The following is a 20,843-nucleotide window of genomic DNA, read 5'->3' on the forward strand; positions in this document are numbered from 1 at the left end:
GGCAGTGATCTGTCTGTCCAGTTCAGCCATGACGCCATGACGCCGCGCGGTATCCCCTTCCCCCGATACGGGACCGTGGTGCCCGGCGGGGACGGCGCCGCAGCCGGGGAGCAGCGAAAACGGTGAGCGAGACGTCCATCAACCTCGGACGGTTGGAGAAGCTCTGTGCTCTGTGTATGAGATTGTTGTAACCTAGAGAAAGATATACTGGTTGATGAACCCAGGGTATATTGATGAACCCCTCAGTGACGACCTTCGCCAGACGACCCGTTGAATGGTAATGTGCCGTTTTGCAACACTAAATGTTCTGTACTTAATGGTGCAGATCATTTGTTGTTCAAAATACATGTTAGTGCTTATTTAACGACTTCCCATAGGTGGAGGCTGGTGCCGAGCTGGGGGTGCCCGAGCTCTCCCAATTCCACGCCGGCTTGGCTCTGGAGCCGCAACAGACGGCGGGGTCAAGGTCACCGCTAGGGCGGCGGCGGGTTTGTTGCGCCCGGGCACCTCCAGCTCGGCACAATGTTCCATCTTTGCGACTTCCTATGAACCCTTCAGCGCAGCTAAGGATATTCATTGAACATGAGTCTGCGTTTCCATGTGACCGGGACAGCCAGCCGGCCACCGAGCCGGCCGGTGCCCAGCCCGCCGGCGGGGACTCGCTGGCCGCTCTGCTGAGGAAACAGATCGGGAAACTGGACCTAGACATGGAGGAGCTGGTGGGACCGGGGGGGGGGGGATTTGTCTGAGTTGGTGGTTTGAGTGGTGTCTTTGGTCTGGATCGTTTGGTCCTAGATTTGGGAGCGACTTATATGTGGCGTAGGGATGTTACCCTGGGGTAAATCAGAGAATCCTGGACCTAGTGGAGAAAGTGGCTTCTTTGTAAATGGTAACGTGAGCTGGAGATCTGCTACTTTGTGGCTGAACGGGACGCTGAACTGCCTGAGCTGCTACTAGTCGTGTTCGGTGACCAGAAGACTATTTTTGTTCCGTACAGCCCCGATACTGGCGAGTGGACACGGCCAATTCTCACCCCCACCCCCCACCCCCACCCAACAACCCCCCCCCCCCTGACAGCGGAAGGAGCAGCGGTCCCGCACCAAACACGGCGAGTCGTGCGGCGTGCAGCTGTACGAGCGGCAGCTGCAGCTGGCCAGACAGCAGCAGCAGCAGCTGCAGCTGCAGCAGCGGCTCTCGGAGGCCGCCGAGGCGCGGGCAGCTGCCGAACAGACGCTCACCGCCGTCCGACAGAGACATGGCGAGATTGGCGATCGTCTGGATGCCGACGGGGAGAGGGGTGAGAGGGAGAGAGGGAGGGAGGGGAGGGTCAGAGAGGAAGGGAGGGAGAGTGACAATTAGAGCGATGGAGATGAAAAGATGCTCGAAATGAATCGATACTTTCCATCTGAAACACTGCGGTTGCATTTTATGTTCTTTATTGTATTTTATTATACATAGCATAACTTATTAGACTATATGTTATAATCGGTGCAAAAATACATCGCGACTTCCTGATTGTCCATGATATACAGACCCCAGCAAACATACAAGCTACGATGTTCTGATTCGTCACACCTGTGCTCCAAATCACCGTAATGTATTCCCTCCTCGTCACTACCCGCGTCCCTCCGGCGTATTATGTCCATTTTTCTCTGTATTGGTCTGCCTTATTGACTGCAGACATGTTTGTTTGTTTTGTTTTGTTGGGTTAGGCCCTTTCGGTCTGACAAGACCATTGCAGAGCCGGAAGGATGATAGGAATTAGGGGGAGACATTGGTCTGGGCAGGCACCCTAGTGAGTCGCCGGGGCTGAGCCCGTCCAGAGGACAGGCCACCCAGCCCCAAGGCACTCACTGCACCCGGCTACGGGGTGCGCTCCCTCGGGAGCAGCGGTGCCGCTCCAAGGGAGCAGCCCGCATGAGATAAAGTTGCCTGCCCAGCCCGGAAGGGGGTTGTGGCGTGGAGGAGAAGGATTTCAGTATCCTGAGGATAGAAGCACGGACAGGAGGTGCAGACATGTCACATGCAGTAGGCCCCGCTCGTCGCTGATCGCCCCCTGCCTCTGCGTGACGTCCCCAGAGCGGCAGCTGCGTGCCGACGTGTCTGCTCTGGAAAAGAACGACTACCACCTGAAATCGCTGGAGGCGGACGCCGACACGGAGCTGCAGCTGCGACAGAAAATGGCCGAGAGGGCCGAGGCAGAGATGTCTCAACTGGAGCAGGATAAACAGAGACAGGTATGGAGGGGAGAGAGATGGAGAGAGAGAGAGAGAGATAGAGAGAGAGAGAGAGAGAGAGAGAGAGAGAGAGGGAGAGAGAGAGAGAGAGAGAGAGAGAGAGAGAGAGAGAGAGACCGACGGATACTTGTATTGAGTCCTATAGATAATCGCACATCATACTTTTCATTAGCAGAAAAGCGCCGAATTGCACCCTCGTACAACGTCACGTGATAGTAAGCAAGATCTTCACACTCTAACCCATACTACAGTGTTAGTATTCGAGTAAATACCGTGACACCGGCTCGGTACACATGTCACCGGGGTATCTACACCACTGTGATGTCTCCTTGGTGTGTAGATTAGTACGTTGGTCTGATCTTCATATCGGTTTTCTTCAGTGACTCCCCTCTCCTCCACGTGTTCCACCATATTCCAGTCCAGTCCCATTTACCGCCGTCCCGGTACCGTCCGTTCAGGCTGCTCCCCCCGCAAACGCTGTCGTACCACCAGGGCCCCTGACGGGACTGTGCACAGTGAACGGCAGACCAGCCGTCCTGGTCACGGTCACGGGTAGAGAACTTCTCATTGACGTTCCACCTCAGACCACCCCCGGCAGTTCCAGAGTAGTCGGTACAGCTCAGTGTGTAGCCGTCCTCCTCAGACGAGATACGGAACTGTTGGTATGTAGCGTATGATCTATTGCCGTCAAAAGCCTCGAGATCAATACGGAGTTCGTACCGTCGGCCTGATGACGTAAGCTGATAAACGTGTTCCAAGCCCCACCAGAATTCTTTGGTAACATTACCAAATCCGTCCTTGTAGTCGTTCCATCCGAGGTAGAAGTCCTGGTGTGGCTGGATATCAGCTCGTCGTTGTATCACCGTCCAGTTCCCTCCGGCAGTGGCCATGTCACAGTAGGCCTCGACGGGTGGTTGTCTGATGTTACCACTGGGTCGAAGGAGGTAGACTCCAGATGGGGAGTCGACAGGCAGGTCGCTGCAATCACGAATTCGGTGGTGCTGGTGTACCGGAGCTGCTAGGTCATCAATACGCTCCTGTTGGGATGATGTGTTGCTAATAGCTCCGGTCAGCTTGGATCTTAGAATGTCAACCTGGGAGGTCAGGTTATCCATTCTGACTGAAACTTCACTCTGAGTCGTTTTTTGTTCGTTCAGCTGGGTGTTGAGCTCGCTCAGTTGAGATTGCTGGCTGTTGATCCTTGTAGCCAGTTGAGACGTCTGGTTGAGTTGATCTCCTTGCTGTGTAACGATGGTATCCAGGTGCGCTGTGAGGTTGTTCACTGTGGTTGCGGTCTCCTCTTGTTGCGATTTTTGTTGGTTCAGTTGTGACTGCTGGCTGTCGAGTCTCGTAGCCAATTTACGCATTTCACTCACATGTTTTTCCATGTTGATGACGATATCACTCAGTCGTTCTGTGAGGTCGTTCACAGTGGCTGTCGTCTCGTCCTGCTGGGATTTTTGGCCGTTCAGCTGTGTGACGATCTCGTCCAGCTGAGTCTGCTGGCCGTCCAGTCGGCCGGTCAGCTCCTCCATTCTGCCCTCCAGAGCCTCCATCCTAGACTCCAGCCTGTTCTCCAGACGTTCCATTCCTGACTGCAGCGTGCTGACGATGGACTGTAGTTCATTTTGCACCAACTGCTGTACGTATTCATCCAGGGGGATGGACTGGCCACCGTCACAGCCGGCCGTCACGATGAGCACGGCCAAAGTCAGGAGCGTCGCCAGCCGGCTGCTGAGGGCCGACATAGTGACACGGACACTGAGACAGTATGTGGTCCACCGTCCCCGGCTGCCGCCCTCGGACTGACGGCTCGGAGCTGGCAGGACGTCTGCAGAGCTCGGTGCGGCTGACCTCTGCCAGAGGCGCCACATCCGGTCAGGCGGCCCGGTCCCGTGACCGACAGACTCAGCGATAAACATTGACCTTGGCCTCTAACCACTGCGTTGGATGGGTGTTATTGCTGCTCATGGTAGCCACATCCAATAACCCGTGTATACGTGGATGGTGGGTGAGATCACTTATAGTGACGTGCTAGTGCTCATGAGTAGTGATTTATGTGTATGTGCATGCAGGTATGTATGTATGTATGCATGTATGCATGTATGTATGTATGTATGTATGTATGTATGTATGTATGTATGAGACGTAACCGTTTTCCTCTGACGACAGGATGACCTGATTGCTCGCCTGTCATCGGACGCCGACCGTCTGCGCACGGCCCTTCGTCTGAACCCGGTACAGACGGGCGTCCAGACGGAGCAGGCCAACCTGCAGCCGGACAGGTGCTGCCAGAGGCGCAGCTCCAACTCGAGACGATCGGTACGTCAGGAGGGGGCGGGGGGGGGTGGACAGCTGCTCAGGCCCCGGTGGATAAACAATGACTGCTCTGGATTGGAGCGGCTTATGGGGCCGAGAAATCAAGCTTAGAATTTATGGAGAGCGGGTAGGTGACTGTAGTCTCGTCTGTTCTGCGGAAGAGGTTGTGCCGATTTTGTTGCTAATTGTGAAGGGTAAGGAATATAATTCATTTAGATGAAATGCTTTTTGTCGTTTTGGTCCTTATCGTGCTGTTAAACAATCTGGGGTTCGACGATTGCATTCTTTTTTAATTCAAAACATAACCCCGGCCTATCCATCAATGACGAGTCTTTGTGACATTCACCTGTCGATTTTAATCGAAGCACCTGATGATTTGTCAACCACTACATAGCTGACGGTGATGGGTCTCTCTCTCTCTCTCTCTCTCTCTCTCTCTCTCTCTCTCTTCAGAACGTCTGCAGAGCTCGGTGCGGCTACCCTCTGCCCGAGGCGCCACATCCGGTGACGCGGCCCGGTCATACCCCTCGCCTCGCACGGAGAGGACGGCGGGGAGAGCGGCGGAGCGGCGGCAGAGTGCGCGGAGAGAGCCGGACAGGGCACCAGGTGACGGGGGGGGGGGTACAGGGTGGGGGGAGGGGTGGACAATATACAGGGTGGGTGGGACAAGGTGTAGGGAGCGGTGGGGCGGAGTGAGGGGAGGGGGTGAACAGAGCTCTCGTGAGAAAGGTAGCGAGAGATTTATGTAACTGAAGTGTTCTGTAAAAACGTGTCGTACTTTTGTTGCAAGTACATTTCACTGATGATTAGGCTACGCCGGGCTACTCAAGTAATAAGGTTCACCTTTCACGAAGGATGTGGCTGCACGAATGATAAACCATACCTACCTTTCATGAATGAATCTGGATAGGTGGTTCTGAACTGTACTACACAGTACACACCATACTCCTACACCACCCACCGACTGTAACCCTTTCACTTACCTACACTCGGACACCCCCCGGTCCCCTTCCTCCCTCCCTCCCTCCCCTCCCTCTGTCTCTCTATCTATTCCCCTTCCCCTCCCTCAGGACGTCTGCAGAGCTCGGTGCGGCTGGCCTCTGCCAGAGGCGCCACATCCGGTCAGGCGGCCCGGTCCCGTGACCGACTGACTCAGCGATAAACATTTGCAGTGGCCTCTGCAGTAATTCGGTTGATACTGGGCTGATGGATCTGAAACTTGGAATGCACTTGGACAGGCGCCGGGCAGTGCATTTCCGTGTGTCACGGTTTCATGTGCCCCCCCCCTCCCCCCGGTCCGCAGTCGGCGCCGTCAGACTCGACGGACGTCCCCGACAACAGACGTCTCCAGCGACGCGTCTCCGACCGTCATCGAGTACCGCCACGTCGACACACTGCCGGAGCAGGTGCAGCACGTCCAGACGGCCCGATTCCGTCTCCAGTACGGCCGATCGGTGCTGGAGCACCTGGAGGGGATCGGCACCGACTGGCTGTGACCGGCCGAGGCCGTCCAACGACGCCGATGGAGGATGGACCGGCCGACGCCCGCAACGGTCGGTGTCTACTGTCACTCAGTTGTGTTGTGTGTCGGTAGTGCATCAGTTGTGGGGCGTATTTGTGTCGTTTATTGTGGGTAGTCGGGTAGACGCATTGCACGTATTTAACCATCGCACTTACAGGGGGGAGGTCGAACGGACCCTCCCCTCGGTTTTTCGCGAATAACTCGCGCAAAAAGCGGCTGATTGCGACGAAATTTTCAGTGCACTCGGCCTCGGGTTGGTCAACTTTACACATACTCTGAAAATTTTCCAGTCTTTGTGTGGTTGTAAACGGTCAAACATGTGAAATGATGTTGGTCCTATGCATTATTGTGGGTGTCAAGGTGACGTGGTCAGGTCAAGGTCACTGACCTTTGATGACCTTGGTGCACTTTTTTCGAATTTAGCACCCATTCGAGGATTTCCGAAGTAGTTTTGGTGCCTTCGTAGCTTGTTACGAAACTGTCAGTGGTGGTTGACACCTACTATGGATAGCCGGCAGGACGCCTACTGGTTGACCTGAATTGACCTGACCCGACCTGGCCTAAATGGATAAAGACATCATCTGTGATCAAAACTAACATGATATTCGTGATCAGCACCTAAAAAACAACAATCTCGCTTTACGAACTTCTAGCATGTCCTGATTTTCCTGACTTTTGGGTTATTGACCTGACCTAGAAGGTCAACCAATGACCTAGGACCTTAACCTTCGCATGTATAGGGGGGTCTGATGGACCCCCCCCCCCCATGGTTTTCGCGAATAACTCGCGTAAAAAGCGGCCGATCGCGACGAAACTTTCAGTACCCTCACATTGATCAATTTTACACCTACCCTGAAAATTTCATGACCCTGACCCCAATGACCTTTGACCTGTGACCTCTTTTCCGAGACCATGTTTGGCCGGAATCGCGATTCCGCGTATGTCGGCTCGCATTAGCCGCGCGTTTGCAAGCTTTTCGTGGTTTCAAACGTTCAAACATGTGATTTGATGTTGCTCCCATGCATTAGGGCGGGTGTCAAGGTCACCTGAAGGTCAGGTCAGGTCATTGACCTTTGGTGACCTCGGTTCACTTTTTCGAGTTTTACATGTTTCTAGGCTAGTTTTTGGAGCTGAATTCGAATTTAGCAACCATTTGAACATTTACGAAGTAGTTTTGGTGACTTCGTAACATATTACGAAGCTGTCAGAGGCGGTTGACACGTAATGCGAATACCCGTCACGACGCCTACTGGCTGACCTGACCTGACCTGACCCAACCTGGTCTAAATGCTTAAAGACATCATCTGTGATCAAAACTAACACGATATTCGTGATCAGCACCCCGAAAAACCCCTTAGCAGCCACACTTTACGACTTTCTACCAGGTCCCGACTTTCCCGACCTTGGGTCATTGACCTGACCTGGAAGGTCAACTAATGACCTAGGACCTTAAAATTGGGTATCATCGGCTTCCTCTCGTCACGGGCAACACGCTCGTTTTTTCCGCGAAGCTCTAGCTCGATCAGGGGCCAAACGGCAAGGGGGGGGGTCCAACCGACCCCCCCCCCCTACACATTAGAAGCTGGCAAACGCCGCACACATGCGAGGGTTAAAATTGGGTATCATCGGCTTCCTCTTGTTGCTGGCAACACGTTTGTTTTTCCGAGAAGCTCTAGCTCCATCAGGGGCCAAACTACAAGGGAGGTCCAACGGACCTTCCCTCCCCTCCCCTATACGTTACATAGACGCTGGCAAAACACGAATACGGGCGAGGGTTAATGCATGCTGAAGGTATTGATCCTACTGCAAAATGTATAACACTTTGCAGGGCGACTTATCTGCGGTAGTTTGTTAAATATTTTTACCTATATATCAGTGTACAATACATCTGACATTGTTCCGTCTCAAATGGCCGCCCGATATCTTACCTTTTGATTTAGGGGACGGAGTATTTGGACTTCAATTCTTATTTGTCACCTAACGATCAGTGATTACCTCCCCACAAAGCGCCCCGTTTGGACCCTCCCGGCTAATTCCCATCACCCACCGCCTGACCCGTGTATTACCGTCCCCTCAGAGCGGCGCCACGCGTGCCAGCGCTGTGGCCAGCAGCTGGGAGCACTCCAGGAGCAGATCGTGCACGTAAGGACAGAGTCTGGTGCAGACGGTGCCGGACCGAGTTTCCCGATCAACGGTCCAGCCTGGAGCACCGCGCCCGGTGTCGGCGGACCAACGGTCAGAGGCAGAGCGGGGGTATATTCAGGGTTGGATTTGTCAGTTTCGATCCCGGGTCCCGGTTCATAAAATATGTCGGCATTATTTTAGGGTACATGAGGGTACGTACCTACCATTTTGTTTGGGGGGGGGGGAAGGGGATCATGTGTCATAGAAAGTGATTGAATTTGGTGTACTGACTTTTATATCTCGTTTCAAATTCATGTTTTGAACAGCCTTCTTTTGTGTTGCATGGAGCAGCCACGGACGTATATCTCACCCGTTGCGGGTCCAGTTTATACGTCCGTGGGAGCAGCCCATCATAAGTAATCATAAATGGGTTATTAATGCTTTAATAAAAGTACTGGTGTGATGCAACTGGTCCGTAGATCTGTGATTAGTTGTCCCTCGTCTGAAGCCGACGACATTCGGAAAGCTGGCCATTGCTTATTGGCAATGTGTGTGATCAACCGGCCCGCTCTGCTGTGGATTGTTTCTGTATTGTGGGGTGGGAGCGTCCCAGCGCCCGGGTAGCACTTCCTCGGTTATTTGGATGTCAGTAATCCAAGTGGTGCAGAGCGCCGTTGAGGCCTCACCGCACTGTCTGTTTATTACTGTTAACCCTTGTCAGCAGGGGGGGGGGGGGTGCCACCCTGACGGTTTTTCAGGAGTTCACTGGACGCACCGGCGATAGAGAGCTGACATTTAACACGCCTAACATTAATGGTTCAAGCCGGATATTTGACACAAACTGCCTTTCCAGGTCAGGTCGGGTCACTGACCTAAGACGTCACAAGTGAACCTCTGCACGGTCCTAAAATGTCGCCACTTCACAACGCCCCCAGTGTCCTCGGTGCCGGCCGCTGCCGCCGCGCCGTTCGTGCGTCATCCGACCCCACCGACCGCCGCCGCCGCCGCCTCGGCGCTTCATGGATACGCGCCGTGAGTGAACAAATGGCCGGAGTTTGAGGAGTTAAAGGATTGTGAGAGGTGGGTGTCGACCTCTCCCAGGTTTGACTTGTATCTGGTGTGGGTATGGCGAAGGACCATCATTCCTATCTCCCACTGGTCGTTTGAGATGTGCTGACTAAATTCAGTAAACAGTGAGAGCCCATTGCGTTGGATGAGAAGTACCTGCATGCTTCCCTGTTCTCCATTCTCATATACACTGGTCTGACGGTACTGTGACCGGTATGTGACCTGTCGTCCTGTCCCAGACAAGATGACCGTAGTAAAACTGTCCTGTTCCAGGTGTTACCACGACCCGCTGGTGGGTAAGCCGGCGGTGTCCGCGCATCTACAGGTAGGTGGCAGGAATATCCAACTGGTGACAGAATGAGACTGCTGCTGCCGGAAAGGGGTCTGAGTCCTGGATCTAGTGGGTAAAAGTGGCTTCTTTGTAATAAATGGTAGGGTGGACTGGAGATCTGCTACTTTGTGACTGAACGAGACGCTGAACTGCCTGAGCCGTTACTAGTCGTGTTCGGTAACCAGAAGACTATTTCTGTTCCGTACAGCCCCGATACTGGCGAGTGGACCCGGCCAATCCTCACCCCCCCCCCCACCCAATAACTCCCCCCCACCTGACAGCGGAAGGAGCAGCGGTCCCGCACCAAACACGGCGAGTCGTACGGCGTGCAGCTGTACGAGCGGCAGCTGCAGCTGGCCAGACAGCAGGAGCAGCAGCTGCAGCTGCAGCAGCGGCTCTCGGAGACCGCCGAGGCGCAGGCAGCTGCCGAACAGACGCTCACCGCCGTCCGACAGAGACATGGCGAGATTGGCGATCGTCTGGAGGCCGACAGGGAGAGGGGTGAGAGGGAGAGAGGGAGGGAGGGGAGGGTCAGAGAGGAAGGGAGGGAGAGTGACAATTAGAGCGATGGAGACGAATTGATGCTCGAAATGAATCGATACGTTTCATCTCAAACACTTCGGTTGCATTTTATGTTCTTTATTGTATATTATTAATCATGTTATATTTGCCTAGCGTAGCATAGCTTATTAGACTATATGTTATAATCGGTGCAAAAATACATCGCGACTTCCTGATTATACATCATATGCAGACCCCAACAAACACACAAGCTACTGTGTTCTGATTCGTCACAGCTGTGCTCCAAATCACCGTAATGTATTCCCTCCTCGTCACTACCCGCGTCCCTGGGACGTATTATGTCCATTTTGCTCTGTACCGGTCTGCCTTATTGACTCCAGACATGTCACACAGAGTATGCCCCGCTCGTCGCTGATCGCCCCCTGCCTCTGCGTGACGCCCCCAGAGCGGCAGCTGCGTGCCGACGTGTCTGCTCTGGAAAAGAACGACTACCACCTGAAATCGCTGGAGGCGGACGCCGACACGGAGCTGCAGCTGCGACAGAAAATGGCCGAGAGGGCCGAGGCAGAGATGTCTCAACTGGAGCAGGATCAACAGAGACAGGTATGGAAGGGGAGGGAGGGAGAGGGAGAGAGAGAGAGAGAGAGAGAGAGAGAGAGAGAGAGAGAGAGAGAGAGAGAGAGAGAGAGAGAGAGAGAGAGAGGGAGAGAGACCGACGGACACGTGTATTGAGTCCTATAGATAATCGCACATCATACTTTTCGTCCGCAGAAAAGCGCCGAGTTGCACCCTCCTATAACGTCACGTGATTAAGTAGGTGAGAACTTCACACTCTAACCCATACTACAGTGTTAGTATTCGAGTAAACACCGTGACACCGGCTCGGTACACATGTCACCGGTGTATCTACACCACTGTGATGTCCTCCTCAGCGTGTAGATTAGTACGTTGGTCTGATCTTCATATCGGCCTTCTTCAGTGACCTCATTCCCCTCCACATGTACCACCATATTCCAGTCGGGTCCCATTTACCGCCGTCCCGGTACTGTCCGTTCAGGCTGCACCACCCGCAGCTGCGGTGCCACCAGGCCCCCTGACAGTACTGTGCACAGTGACTGTCAGAGTCGCCGTCCTGGTCACGGTCACGGGTAGAGAACTTCTGATTGACGCTCATCTCCAGACCATCCCCGGCAGTTCCCGTGTAGTCGGTAAAGCTCAGTCTGTACCCGTCCAGCTCAGACGAGATACGGAACTGTTGGTATGTAGCGTATGATCTATTACCGTCAAACGCTTCCAGATCAACGCGGAGTTCGAACTGTCGGCCCGATGACGTAAGCTGATAAACGTGTTCCAAGCCCCACCAGAACTCTTTGGTCACATCACCAAAGCCCTCCTTATAGTCCGTCCATCCGAGGTAGAAGTCCTGGTGGGGCTCGATGTTGTCTCGTCGTTGGATCACCGTCCAGTTCCCTCCGGCAGTGGCCATGTCACAGTAGGCCTCGACGGGTGGTTGTTTGTTGTTACCACTGGGTCGAAGGAAGTAGACACCAGATGGAGAGTTGACAGGCAGGTCGCTGCAGTCACGGGAAGGGGTCAGCTGTTTTACCTTAGCAGCTAGGTCATCAATACGCTCCTGTTGGGATGATGTGTTGCTAATAGCTCCGGTCAGCTTGGATCCTAGAATTTCAACCTGGGAGGTCAGGTTATCCATTCTGACTGAAACCTCACGCTGAGTCGTTTTTTGTTCGTTGAGCTGGTTGTTGAGCTCGCTCAGTTGAGATTGCTGGCTGTCGAGCGTTGTAGCCAGTTGAGACGTCTGGTTGAGTTGATTTCCTTGCTGCGTAACGATGATATCCAGTTTCGCTGTGACGTTACTCACTGTGGTTGCAGTCTCCTCTTGTTGTGATTTCTGTTCGTTCAGTGTTGACTGCTGGCTGTCGAGCCTCGTAGCCAATTTACGCATTTCGGCCACATGTTTTTCCATGTCACTCAGTCGTTCTGTGAGGTCCTTCACTGTGGCTGTCGTCTCGTCCTGCTGGGATTTTTGGCCGTTCAGCTGTGTGACTACCTCGTCCAGCTGAGTCTGCTGGCCGTCCAGTCGGCCGGTCAGCTCCTTCATTCTGCGTTCCAGAGCCTCCATCCTAGACTTCAGGGGCTCCGTTCCTGAGTGCAGCGTGTTGACGTTGGACTGTAGTAATTCATCATGCACCAACTGCTGTACGTATTTCGTCAACGAGATGGACTTGCCGCAGCTGTCACAGCCGGCCGTCACGATGAGCATGGCTATGGTCAGGAACGTCGCCAGCCGGCTGCTTAGGGCCGACATGGTGACACGGACACAAGGGCAGGAAGCCACCGTCGCCGGCTGCCGCCCTCGGACTGACGGCTCGGAGCTGGCGGGGTGTGGTCAGAGCTGGCCTCTTAAAGAGGCTCCTATCAGAGGCATCCGGTCACGCGGCCCGGTCCCGTGACCAGCGATACGCATTGATCCGATGATTCATGAGTCTGATGACTCAGTGATAACCATTTAAACTCTGACCACTCTGATGCAGATATCGTGTTGCTGCTCATGGTTCAGGTAGCCACGTCCAATAAACCGTTTTTGTGTATAGTCGGCGCCGTTCTCGATCGATGGAAATCTCGCGGCACCTCTATATTGACACCGTTCCTGACTGGAACCCCATTGCCCTCAGCGCTGGCCGCATTTCGACACTGGGCATATCGTACCCTGGACATTATGAACTCTGACCAGAATGAATGCTCCCCGCCGGCCGCTGCCGCCGCGCCGTTCGCGCGTCATCCGACCCCACCGACCGCCGCCGCCGCCGCCCCGGCGCTCCATGGATACGCGCCGTGAGTGAACAAATGGCCGGAGGTTGAGGAGTTGAAGGGTTGTGACAGGGGCGGGAGGTGTCGACCTTTTCCAGATTTGACTATCATCTGTTGTGGGTATGGCGGAGAACCATCCATTCCTATGTTCAACTGGTCGTTTGAGATGTGCTGACTAAATTCAGTAAACAGTAAGAGCCCATTGCAGGGGTGGAGCTTCCTATTCACTTGGTGGGGCGCCTGCCCCACCAACTTGCCATTTTGCCCCACCAATACGCGTTTTGCCCCACCAACTTAAGCCGATTTGCAGGACTTTACTGCTTAGCAAACCTATGTTTTTCGCATTGAGGAGCTTTGAAATGTCTGTGTAATGCAAAATATTATCTCTGTAATGAAAAGAATTGATTCATTGTTGAATTTTATCTAACTTACCAATCGGACATTGTAGGTTTGACAACTTTTTGCCCCACCAACTTCCCTGGAAAAGCTCCACCCATGGCCCATTGTGTTGGATGAGAAATACCTTCATGCTTCCCTGTTCTCCATTCCCACCTACCCTGGTCTGACGGTACTGTGACCGGTATGTGACCTGTCGTTCTGTCCCAGACCTGTGACCGTAGTACATATAACCGTCCTGTTCCAGGTGTTACCACGACCCGCTGATGGCTAACCCGGTGGTGACCGCGCATCCACAGGTAGGTGACAGAAATATCCAACTGGTGACGGGGAGGGGGCTGCTGCCGGGGGGAGGGGTCCGACCGGGAGGGGCTGCTCGGGGGGGGGGGGCTCCTCTGACACGTCATTGGTGATATCCGATCGATGGGTTTCTGTCGTGCGATAGGTATCGTTAACCCGCGCCCCACTGGGGGGGGGCTATTTATAGCCCCCCCTCCCGTTTTTCTGCAATAACTTCCGAACCGCTTGACGGATCGACGCCAAACTTACAGTACCTTCGGCTGCATCAATTTGACACCTTGTGTAAAAATTTGAACTTCGTAGCTACCATAGGTCGGCCGGAAATGACGTCAGAGTGACGTCATGTTCGTCCGATTTCGACGCAAAACATTGAACCACGGCAATCGCTCTCAAGAGCTCAGTTTTTAAGCTAGATCCAATTTCTTTGCATGAAAGGACTCAGAATTGACCGCGCTATCAAACTGCTATCTCGAATTTTTAAAATTTTGAAAATTTCGAAAATTTGATATAATAATATTCAAAATTTGTATTTTTATATTTTTTTCAAAAAGTTTTTGACTTTTCGAAAAAACCGGAATATATGTGACAGAATGCATGATTATGACTAACTCTAGCAAGTTTTAGCTAAATATCTTCAAAAATGGCCAAGTTATACGCATTATTGCAAAAAATTCACAATTATTGATTTTTCAAATCAATTTTTCAGTACGTATTTGACATCGTACACCAATATAAATGGCACCATCGTGTTCCTGAGCTCAAACTGCATCCAATAGACACCTTTTTTGTTGAAAAATTTTAACTTCAAAATTTGACCTTTTTTGACCTGAAAGTGACCTGACCTAAGCTAAATTCGACTCAAAATGACCTCGAATGACACAGACAACATCAAATTCGAAATCTATGGCCTAAATGGACCATAAAACATGTGTCACGTGACCGACGCATGATAAAATATTTTCGTGACCTGTGATGACCTGACCTTGACCTGAAAATCAAAGTAAAAGCTTGGTACCCTCAGGGTATCTAGAGCATCTGTTAAGGAGTGTGTGTACCAAAAATGAGCCTGATCTGACTTGTAAGACGGCGGCCAGAGCCCAAAATGTGAACAAGCCAAAATGCTAATAGTTTTTACTTTGACCTGACCTGTGACGTCATCGGTGACCTCGAGGTCAATGAAATTAGTTTTCGCTCGACAGTTTTTCCGGGGCTATCAGACGCCGTTTGAATTTTGACGATCGGCCCAGTAGTTTCGGAGTTAGGAGGGGGGGCTATGAATAGCCCCCCCCCCCCCCCAGTAGGGCGTGTTATACACAGACCCCAGTGGGGCGCGGGTTAAGGGATGGAAGATTTGTGGCCCATCCATCGATATATTATAAACGACAGTACTCACGGTCACGAGACAACGCTGCTGATGAAGCTTTCGGCAAAATCCTGGTCTGATATCGTTTTTTTTTTAAAGAATGGTCTGTTTTTCCAGGACATTTTACAGCATGTTTTGTACCAAGACACTACACAATCGTAGCCTTGGACTGAGGTTAATTATCGCTCCCCTACCCATTCTGACGTTCATCGTCTAACGCCCAGTCCGTATCAACTCGTCCCGGACCCCGTCTCTCCGACTGATCCCGTGTCCTGCCCTGTTTCCAGTCAGGTCCTTTAGTCTGCCCAGGCGGCCCTGCTCAAGGGGCCGGCCGTTTCTCAGGCCCAGCCCGTCTCGGCGGCCGCCTACAGCGCCGCCGCGGCGCGCGCCTACACGACCGCCCTGACCGGTGTCTTCAAAGCTAGAGCATACCAAGAAGTGAGAATAGAAATGTACACTGTGCCAACTTGTTGCCCTGTAGTTGCCAACTTGAGTTAATTTACATTCTATTTTTTCTGATGATTTTCATCAAATGTTATGTTTCTTTTCTGCCAGACGCCACGTGTCGCCCTGGGCCGTGATGTGGCCGGTCCGGTCCTCTGATGTTTCAGAATTCCGGCGTCTGAGGAGTACGGGGCGGGTGGGATTTGTACCGAGCATGGGGGTGCTCGAGCTCTCCCAATTCCACGCCGGCTTGGCTCTGGAGCCACAACAGACGGCGGGGTCAAGGTCACCGCTAAGGCGGCGGCGGTTTTGTTGCGCCCGGGCACCCCCACCTCGGCACAATGTTCCACCTTTGCGACTTCCTATGAACCCTTCAGCCTGCGGCTAAGGATATTCATGGAACATGAGGCTGCGTTTCCATATACGTTATTCTTCATGAATGTTCTGATCCTCATATTATCTTTATTTTCTCTGCATTAATTAATCGCCTTACGTGCCGCAGGAAGGCATCGCTATTGTATGAGGCTCGTTTTCTACCAAGTTGATCCAACGCCTGGCTCCCCTCCCCAGACGGGTCCATCCCGTCGGCCCCCACCAGTGCAGACCGGGACAGCCAGCCGGCCACCGAGCCGGCCGGTGCCCAGTCCGCCGGCGGGGACTCTCGGCCACCGGTGTCGGCCGGCCGAGCGGGACGCGCCTGCTGACGGCCCCAGAAGCCGCTCCTTCCGGCTGACTGTCCGCTGATGGAGAGATTCCAGAGGGCGCTGGCCGCTCTGCTGAGGAAACAGATCGGGAAACTGGACCTGGACATGGTGGGTGACCGCGGGGGGGGGGGAGGGATTGGTCTGAGTCGGTGGTAAAAGTGGTGTCTTTGGTCTGGATTGTTTGGTTAAATGGATACACTAGCTTTGGGAGCGATTTATAGGTATGTAGAGTTGGGATGTAACCCTTGGGTGAACTAGAGTCCTGAAACTAGTGGGGAAAAGTTGCTGTTTTGTACTTGTAGGGTGAGCCGGAGATCTGCTACTTTGTGGTTAAACGGGACGCTGAACTGCCTGAGCTCTTACTAGTCGTGTTCGGTAACCATAAGACTATTTCTGTTCCGTACAGCCCCGATACTGGCGAGTGAACACGGCCAATCCTCACACCCTCCACCCAATAAATCCCCCCCCCCCTCTGACAGCGGAAGGAGCAGCGGTCCCGCACCAAACACGGCGAGTCGTGCGGCGTGCAGCTGTACGAGCGGCAGCTGCAGCTGGCCAGACAGCAGGAGCAGCAGCTGCAGCTGCAGCAGCGGCTCTCGGAGGCCGCCGAGGCGCGGGCAGCTGCCGAACAGACGCTCACCGCCGTCCGACAGAGACATGGCGAGATTGGCGATCGTCTGGAGGCCGACAGGGAGAGGGGTGAGAGGCAGGGAGAGAGGGAGGGAGGGAGGGAGGGGAGGGGAGGGTCAGAGAGGAAGGGAGGGAGAGTGATAATTACAGCGATGTAGACGAATTGATGCTCGAAATGAATCGATACTTTCCCATCCCAAACACTGCGGTTGCATGCTGTTTTCTTTATTGTATTTTATCATGCATGTTATATGATATTTGCGTAGCATAGCATAGCTAATTATACTATATGTTACAATCGGTGTTAAAATACATCGCGACTTTCTGATTATACATGATATGCAGACATTAACAAACACAGAGCCTAGTGTTCTGATTCGTCACGCCTGTGCTGCAAATCACCGTAATAGATTCCCTCCTCGTCACTACCCGCGTCCCTCCGGCGTATGTTGTCCATTTTTCTCTGTACCGGTCTGCCTTATTGACTCCAGACATGCCACACAGAGTATGCCCCGCTCGTCGCTGATCGCCCCCTGCCTCTGCGTGACGCCCCCAGAGCGGCAGCTGCGTGCCGACGTGTCTGCTCTGGAAAAGAACGACTACCACCTGAAATCGCTGGAGGCGGACGCCGACACGGAGCTGCAGCTGCGACAGAAAATGACGGAGAGGGCCGAGGCAGAGATGTCTCAACTGGAGCAGGATAAACAGAGACAGGTATGGAGGGGAGAGAGATGGAGAGAGAGAGAGAGAGAGAGAGAGAGAGAGAGAGAGGGAGAGAGAGAGAGAGAGAGAGAGAGAGAGACCGACGGACACGTGTATTGAGTCCTATAGAAAATCGCACATCATACTTTTCAGTTTTCGTCCACAGAAAAGCGCCGAGTTGCACCCTCGTACAACATCACGTGATTAAGTAAGAACTTCACACTCTAACCCATACTAGTGTTAGTATTCGAGTAAATACCGTGACACCGCCTCGGTACACGTGTCACCGGTGTAACTACACCACCGTGATGTCCTCCTCAGTGTGTAGATTAGTACGTTGGTCTGATCTTCATATCGGTCTTCTTCAGTGACTGCCGTCCCCTCCACGTCAACCACCATATTCCAGTGCGGTCCCATTTACCGCCGTCCCGGTACCGTCCGTTCAGGTTGCTCCCCCCGCACCACCTGCGGTGCCACCAGGCCCCCTGACGGAGCTGTGCACAGTGATAGTCAGACCTGCCGTCCTGGTCACGGTCACGGGTAGAGAACTTCTTATTGACGCTATCCAACAGACCATCCCCGGCAGTTCCTGAGTAGTTGGAGTATCTCAGTCTGTACCCATCCAGCTCAGAGGAGATACGGAACTGTTTGTATGTAGCGTATGATCTTTTACCATCAAACGCTTCCAGGTCAACACGGAGTTCGTACCGTCGGTCTGATGACGTCAGCTGGAATAGGTGTTCTAGGCCCCACCAGAATTCTTTGGTAACATTACCGAAGCCCTCCTTGTACTCTTTCCATCCCAGGTAGAAGTCCTGGCGGGGCTTAATGTCATCTCTCCTCTGGAACACCGTCCAGTTCCCTCCGGCAGTGGCCATGTCACAGTAGGCCTGCATGGGTAGTTTTTGACTGTCACTGCTGGGCCGAAGGAGGTAGACACCAGATGGGGAGTTGACAGGCAGGTCGCTGCAGTCACGGGGAGGGGTCAGCTGGTGTACCTTAGCTGCTAGGTCATCAATACGCTCCTGTTGGGATGATGTGTTGCTAATAGCTCCGGTCAGCTTGGATCCTAGAATTTCAACCTGGGAGGTCAGGTTATCCATTCTGACTGAAACCTCACGCTGAGTCGTTTTTTGTTCGTTGAGCTGGTTGTTGAGCTCGCTCAGTTGAGATTGCTGGCTGTTGATCCTTCTAGCCAGTTGAGACGTCTGGTTGAGTTGATCTCCTTGCTGTGTAACGATGCTATCCAGTTGCGCTGTGACGTTACTCACTGTGGCTGCAGTCTCCTCTTGTTGTGATTTTTGTTCGTTCAGCTGGTTGTTGAGCTCGCTCAGTTGAGATTGCTGGCTGTTGATCCTTGTAGCCAGTTGAGACGTCTGGTTGAGTTGATCTCCTTGCTGCGTAACGATGGTATCCAGTTGCGCTGTGATGTTACTCACTGTGGTTGCAGTCTCCTCTTGTTGTGATTTTGTTGGTTCAGTTGTGACTGCTGGCTGTCGAGCCTCGTAGCCAATGTGGCTGTCGTCTCGTCCTGCTGGGATTTTTGGCCGTTCAGCTGTGTGACGACCTCGTCCAGCTGAGTCTGCTGGTCGTCCAGTCGGCCGGTCAGCTCCTCCATCCGGGAGTCGAGCTGAGTCAGTCTGTCTTCGATAGACTCCAACCCTGACTCCATTCTGCGCTCCAGAGCCTCGATTCTAGACTCCAGCCTGTTCTCCAGAGGTTCCGTTCCTGACAGCAGTTCATCACGCACCACTTGCTGTATGAATTCCTTCCCTTGGATGCACTCACGAACCACTTGCTGTATGATTTCACTCAGCGGGATTGACCTGCCACCGTCACAGCCGGCCGTCACGATGAGCACGGCCAAAGTCAGGAGCGTCGCCAGCCGGCTGCTGAGGGCCGACATGGTGACACGGACACTGAGCCAGTATGTGGTCCACCGTCCCCGGCTGCCGCCCTCGGACTGACGGCTCGGAGCTGGCCGGACGTCTGCAGAGCTCGGTGCGGCTGACCTCTGCCAGAGGCGCCACATCCGGTCAGGCGGCCCGGTCCCGTGACCGACAGACTCAGCGATAAACATTTACCTTGGCCGCTAACCACTGCGTTGGATGGGTGTTATTGCTGCTCATGGTAGCCACATCCAATAACCCGTGTATACGTGGATGGTGGGTGAGATCACTTATAGTGACGTGCTAGTGCTCATGAGTAGCGATGTATGTGTATATGCATGCAGGTATGTATGTATGTATGCATGTATGTATGTATGTATGTATGTATGTATGTATGTATGAGACGTAACCGTTTTCCTCTGACGACAGGAGATGACCTGATTGCTCGCCTGTCATCGGACGCCGACCGTCTGCTCACGGCCCTTCGTCTGAACCCGGTACAGACGGGTGTCCAGACGGAGCAGGCCAACCTGCAGCCGGACAGGTGCTGGCAGAGGCGCAGCTCCAACTCGAGACGATCGGTACGTCAGGAGGGGGCGGGGTGGACAGCTGCTCAGGCCCCGGTGGATAAACAATGACCACTCTGGATTGGAGCGGCTTATGGGGCTGAGAAATCAAGTTTATGATTTATGGAGAGCGAGTAGGTGACTGTAGTCTCGTCTGTTCTGCGGAAGAGGTTGTGCCGGTTTTGCTGCTAATTGTGAAGCGTGAGGAATATAACTCATGTAGATAAAATGCTTTTCGTCGTTTTGGTCCTTATCGTGCTGTTACACAATCTGGGGCTCAACGTATGCATTCTTTTTTAATTCAAAGCATTACCCCGGCGTGTCCATCAATGACGAGTCGTGACATTCACCTGTCGATATTAATCCGAGCACCTGCTGATTTGTCAACCACTAGCTGACGGTGATGGGTCTCTCTCTCTCTCTCTCTCTCTCTCTCTCTCTCTCTCTCTCTCTCTCTCTCTCTCTCTCTCTCTCTCTCTCTCTCTCTCTTCTCACTCCGTTCTCTCTCTCCCTCTCCCTCCCTCGATCGCTCACTCACTCTCTCTCTCTCTCTCTCTCCCCTCTTCCCTCTCTCTCTCTCTCTCTCTCTCTCTCTCTCTCTCTCTCTTCAGAATGTCTGCAGAGCTCGGTACGGCTGCCCTCTGCCAGAGGCGCCACATCCGGTGACGCGGCCCGGTCATACCCCTCGCCTCGCACGGAGAGGACGGCGGGGCAGAGCGTCGGAGCGGCGGCAGAGTGCGCGGAGAGAGCCGGACAGGGCACCAGCTGAGGGAGGCAGGGTACAGGGGGGGGGGGGGGGCGAACATCGTTTTTAGGATGATACAGCTGGACACAAGAAACAGAAGTAGGTGTTGAAAATAATGCGTCGTCATGTTGTTGCAGTTCAGTACGAGCGGG

The 20,843-nt window shown here is 53.4% G+C and overlaps 3 protein-coding genes across 3 annotated transcripts; 1 reads left to right on the top strand and 2 right to left on the bottom strand.

The window, feature by feature from the left end:
• The first annotated feature begins 2,076 nt into the window (after positions 1-2,076).
• Positions 2,077-11,067, top strand: LOC122374414. The gene is made up of 7 exons (XM_043353146.1): positions 2,077-2,237; positions 4,410-4,559; positions 5,860-6,109; positions 8,156-8,220; positions 10,057-10,102; positions 10,569-10,726; positions 11,056-11,067. The coding sequence occupies exons 1-7, from the start codon at positions 2,181-2,183 to the stop codon at positions 11,065-11,067; spliced, it is 738 nt and encodes a 245-aa protein (XP_043209081.1). The 5' UTR covers positions 2,077-2,180.
• LOC122374410 (angiopoietin-related protein 7-like) lies at positions 2,237-4,216 on the bottom strand. Its single transcript, XM_043353140.1, has one exon. It carries the CDS (start codon positions 4,157-4,159, stop codon positions 2,579-2,581), a length of 1,581 nt encoding a protein of 526 aa, XP_043209075.1. The 5' UTR covers positions 4,160-4,216; the 3' UTR covers positions 2,237-2,578.
• LOC122374415 (fibrinogen-like protein A) lies at positions 11,064-12,449 on the bottom strand. Its single transcript, XM_043353147.1, has one exon. It carries the CDS (start codon positions 12,447-12,449, stop codon positions 11,064-11,066), a length of 1,386 nt encoding a protein of 461 aa, XP_043209082.1.
• Between the last annotated feature and the right edge of the window lie 8,394 nt (positions 12,450-20,843).

Source organism: Amphibalanus amphitrite, unplaced genomic scaffold, assembly GCF_019059575.1.
Source record: "Amphibalanus amphitrite isolate SeventyFive unplaced genomic scaffold, NRLGWU_Aamphi_draft 001653F_arrow, whole genome shotgun sequence".
NCBI lineage: Eukaryota > Metazoa > Arthropoda > Thecostraca > Balanomorpha > Balanidae > Amphibalanus > Amphibalanus amphitrite.

What these genes read in the sequence shown, in the direction of transcription:
- LOC122374410 (XM_043353140.1), bottom strand. Translation starts at nt 4,159, where the DNA reads ATGTTTATCGCTGAGTCTGTCGGTCACGGGACCGGGCCGCCTGACCGG.
- LOC122374415 (XM_043353147.1), bottom strand. Translation starts at nt 12,449, where the DNA reads ATGTCGGCCCTAAGCAGCCGGCTGGCGACGTTCCTGACCATAGCCATG.
- LOC122374414 (XM_043353146.1), top strand. Translation starts at nt 2,181, where the DNA reads ATGGCCGAGAGGGCCGAGGCAGAGATGTCTCAACTGGAGCAGGATAAA. An exon ending in AGCAGGATAAACAGAGACAG is followed by an intron (nt 2,238 to 4,409) that starts GTATGGAGGGGA and finishes CTCTGACGACAG; the next exon opens with GATGACCTGATTGCTCGCCT. An exon ending in ACCGGCCGACGCCCGCAACG is followed by an intron (nt 6,110 to 8,155) that starts GTCGGTGTCTAC and finishes CCGTCCCCTCAG; the next exon opens with AGCGGCGCCACGCGTGCCAG.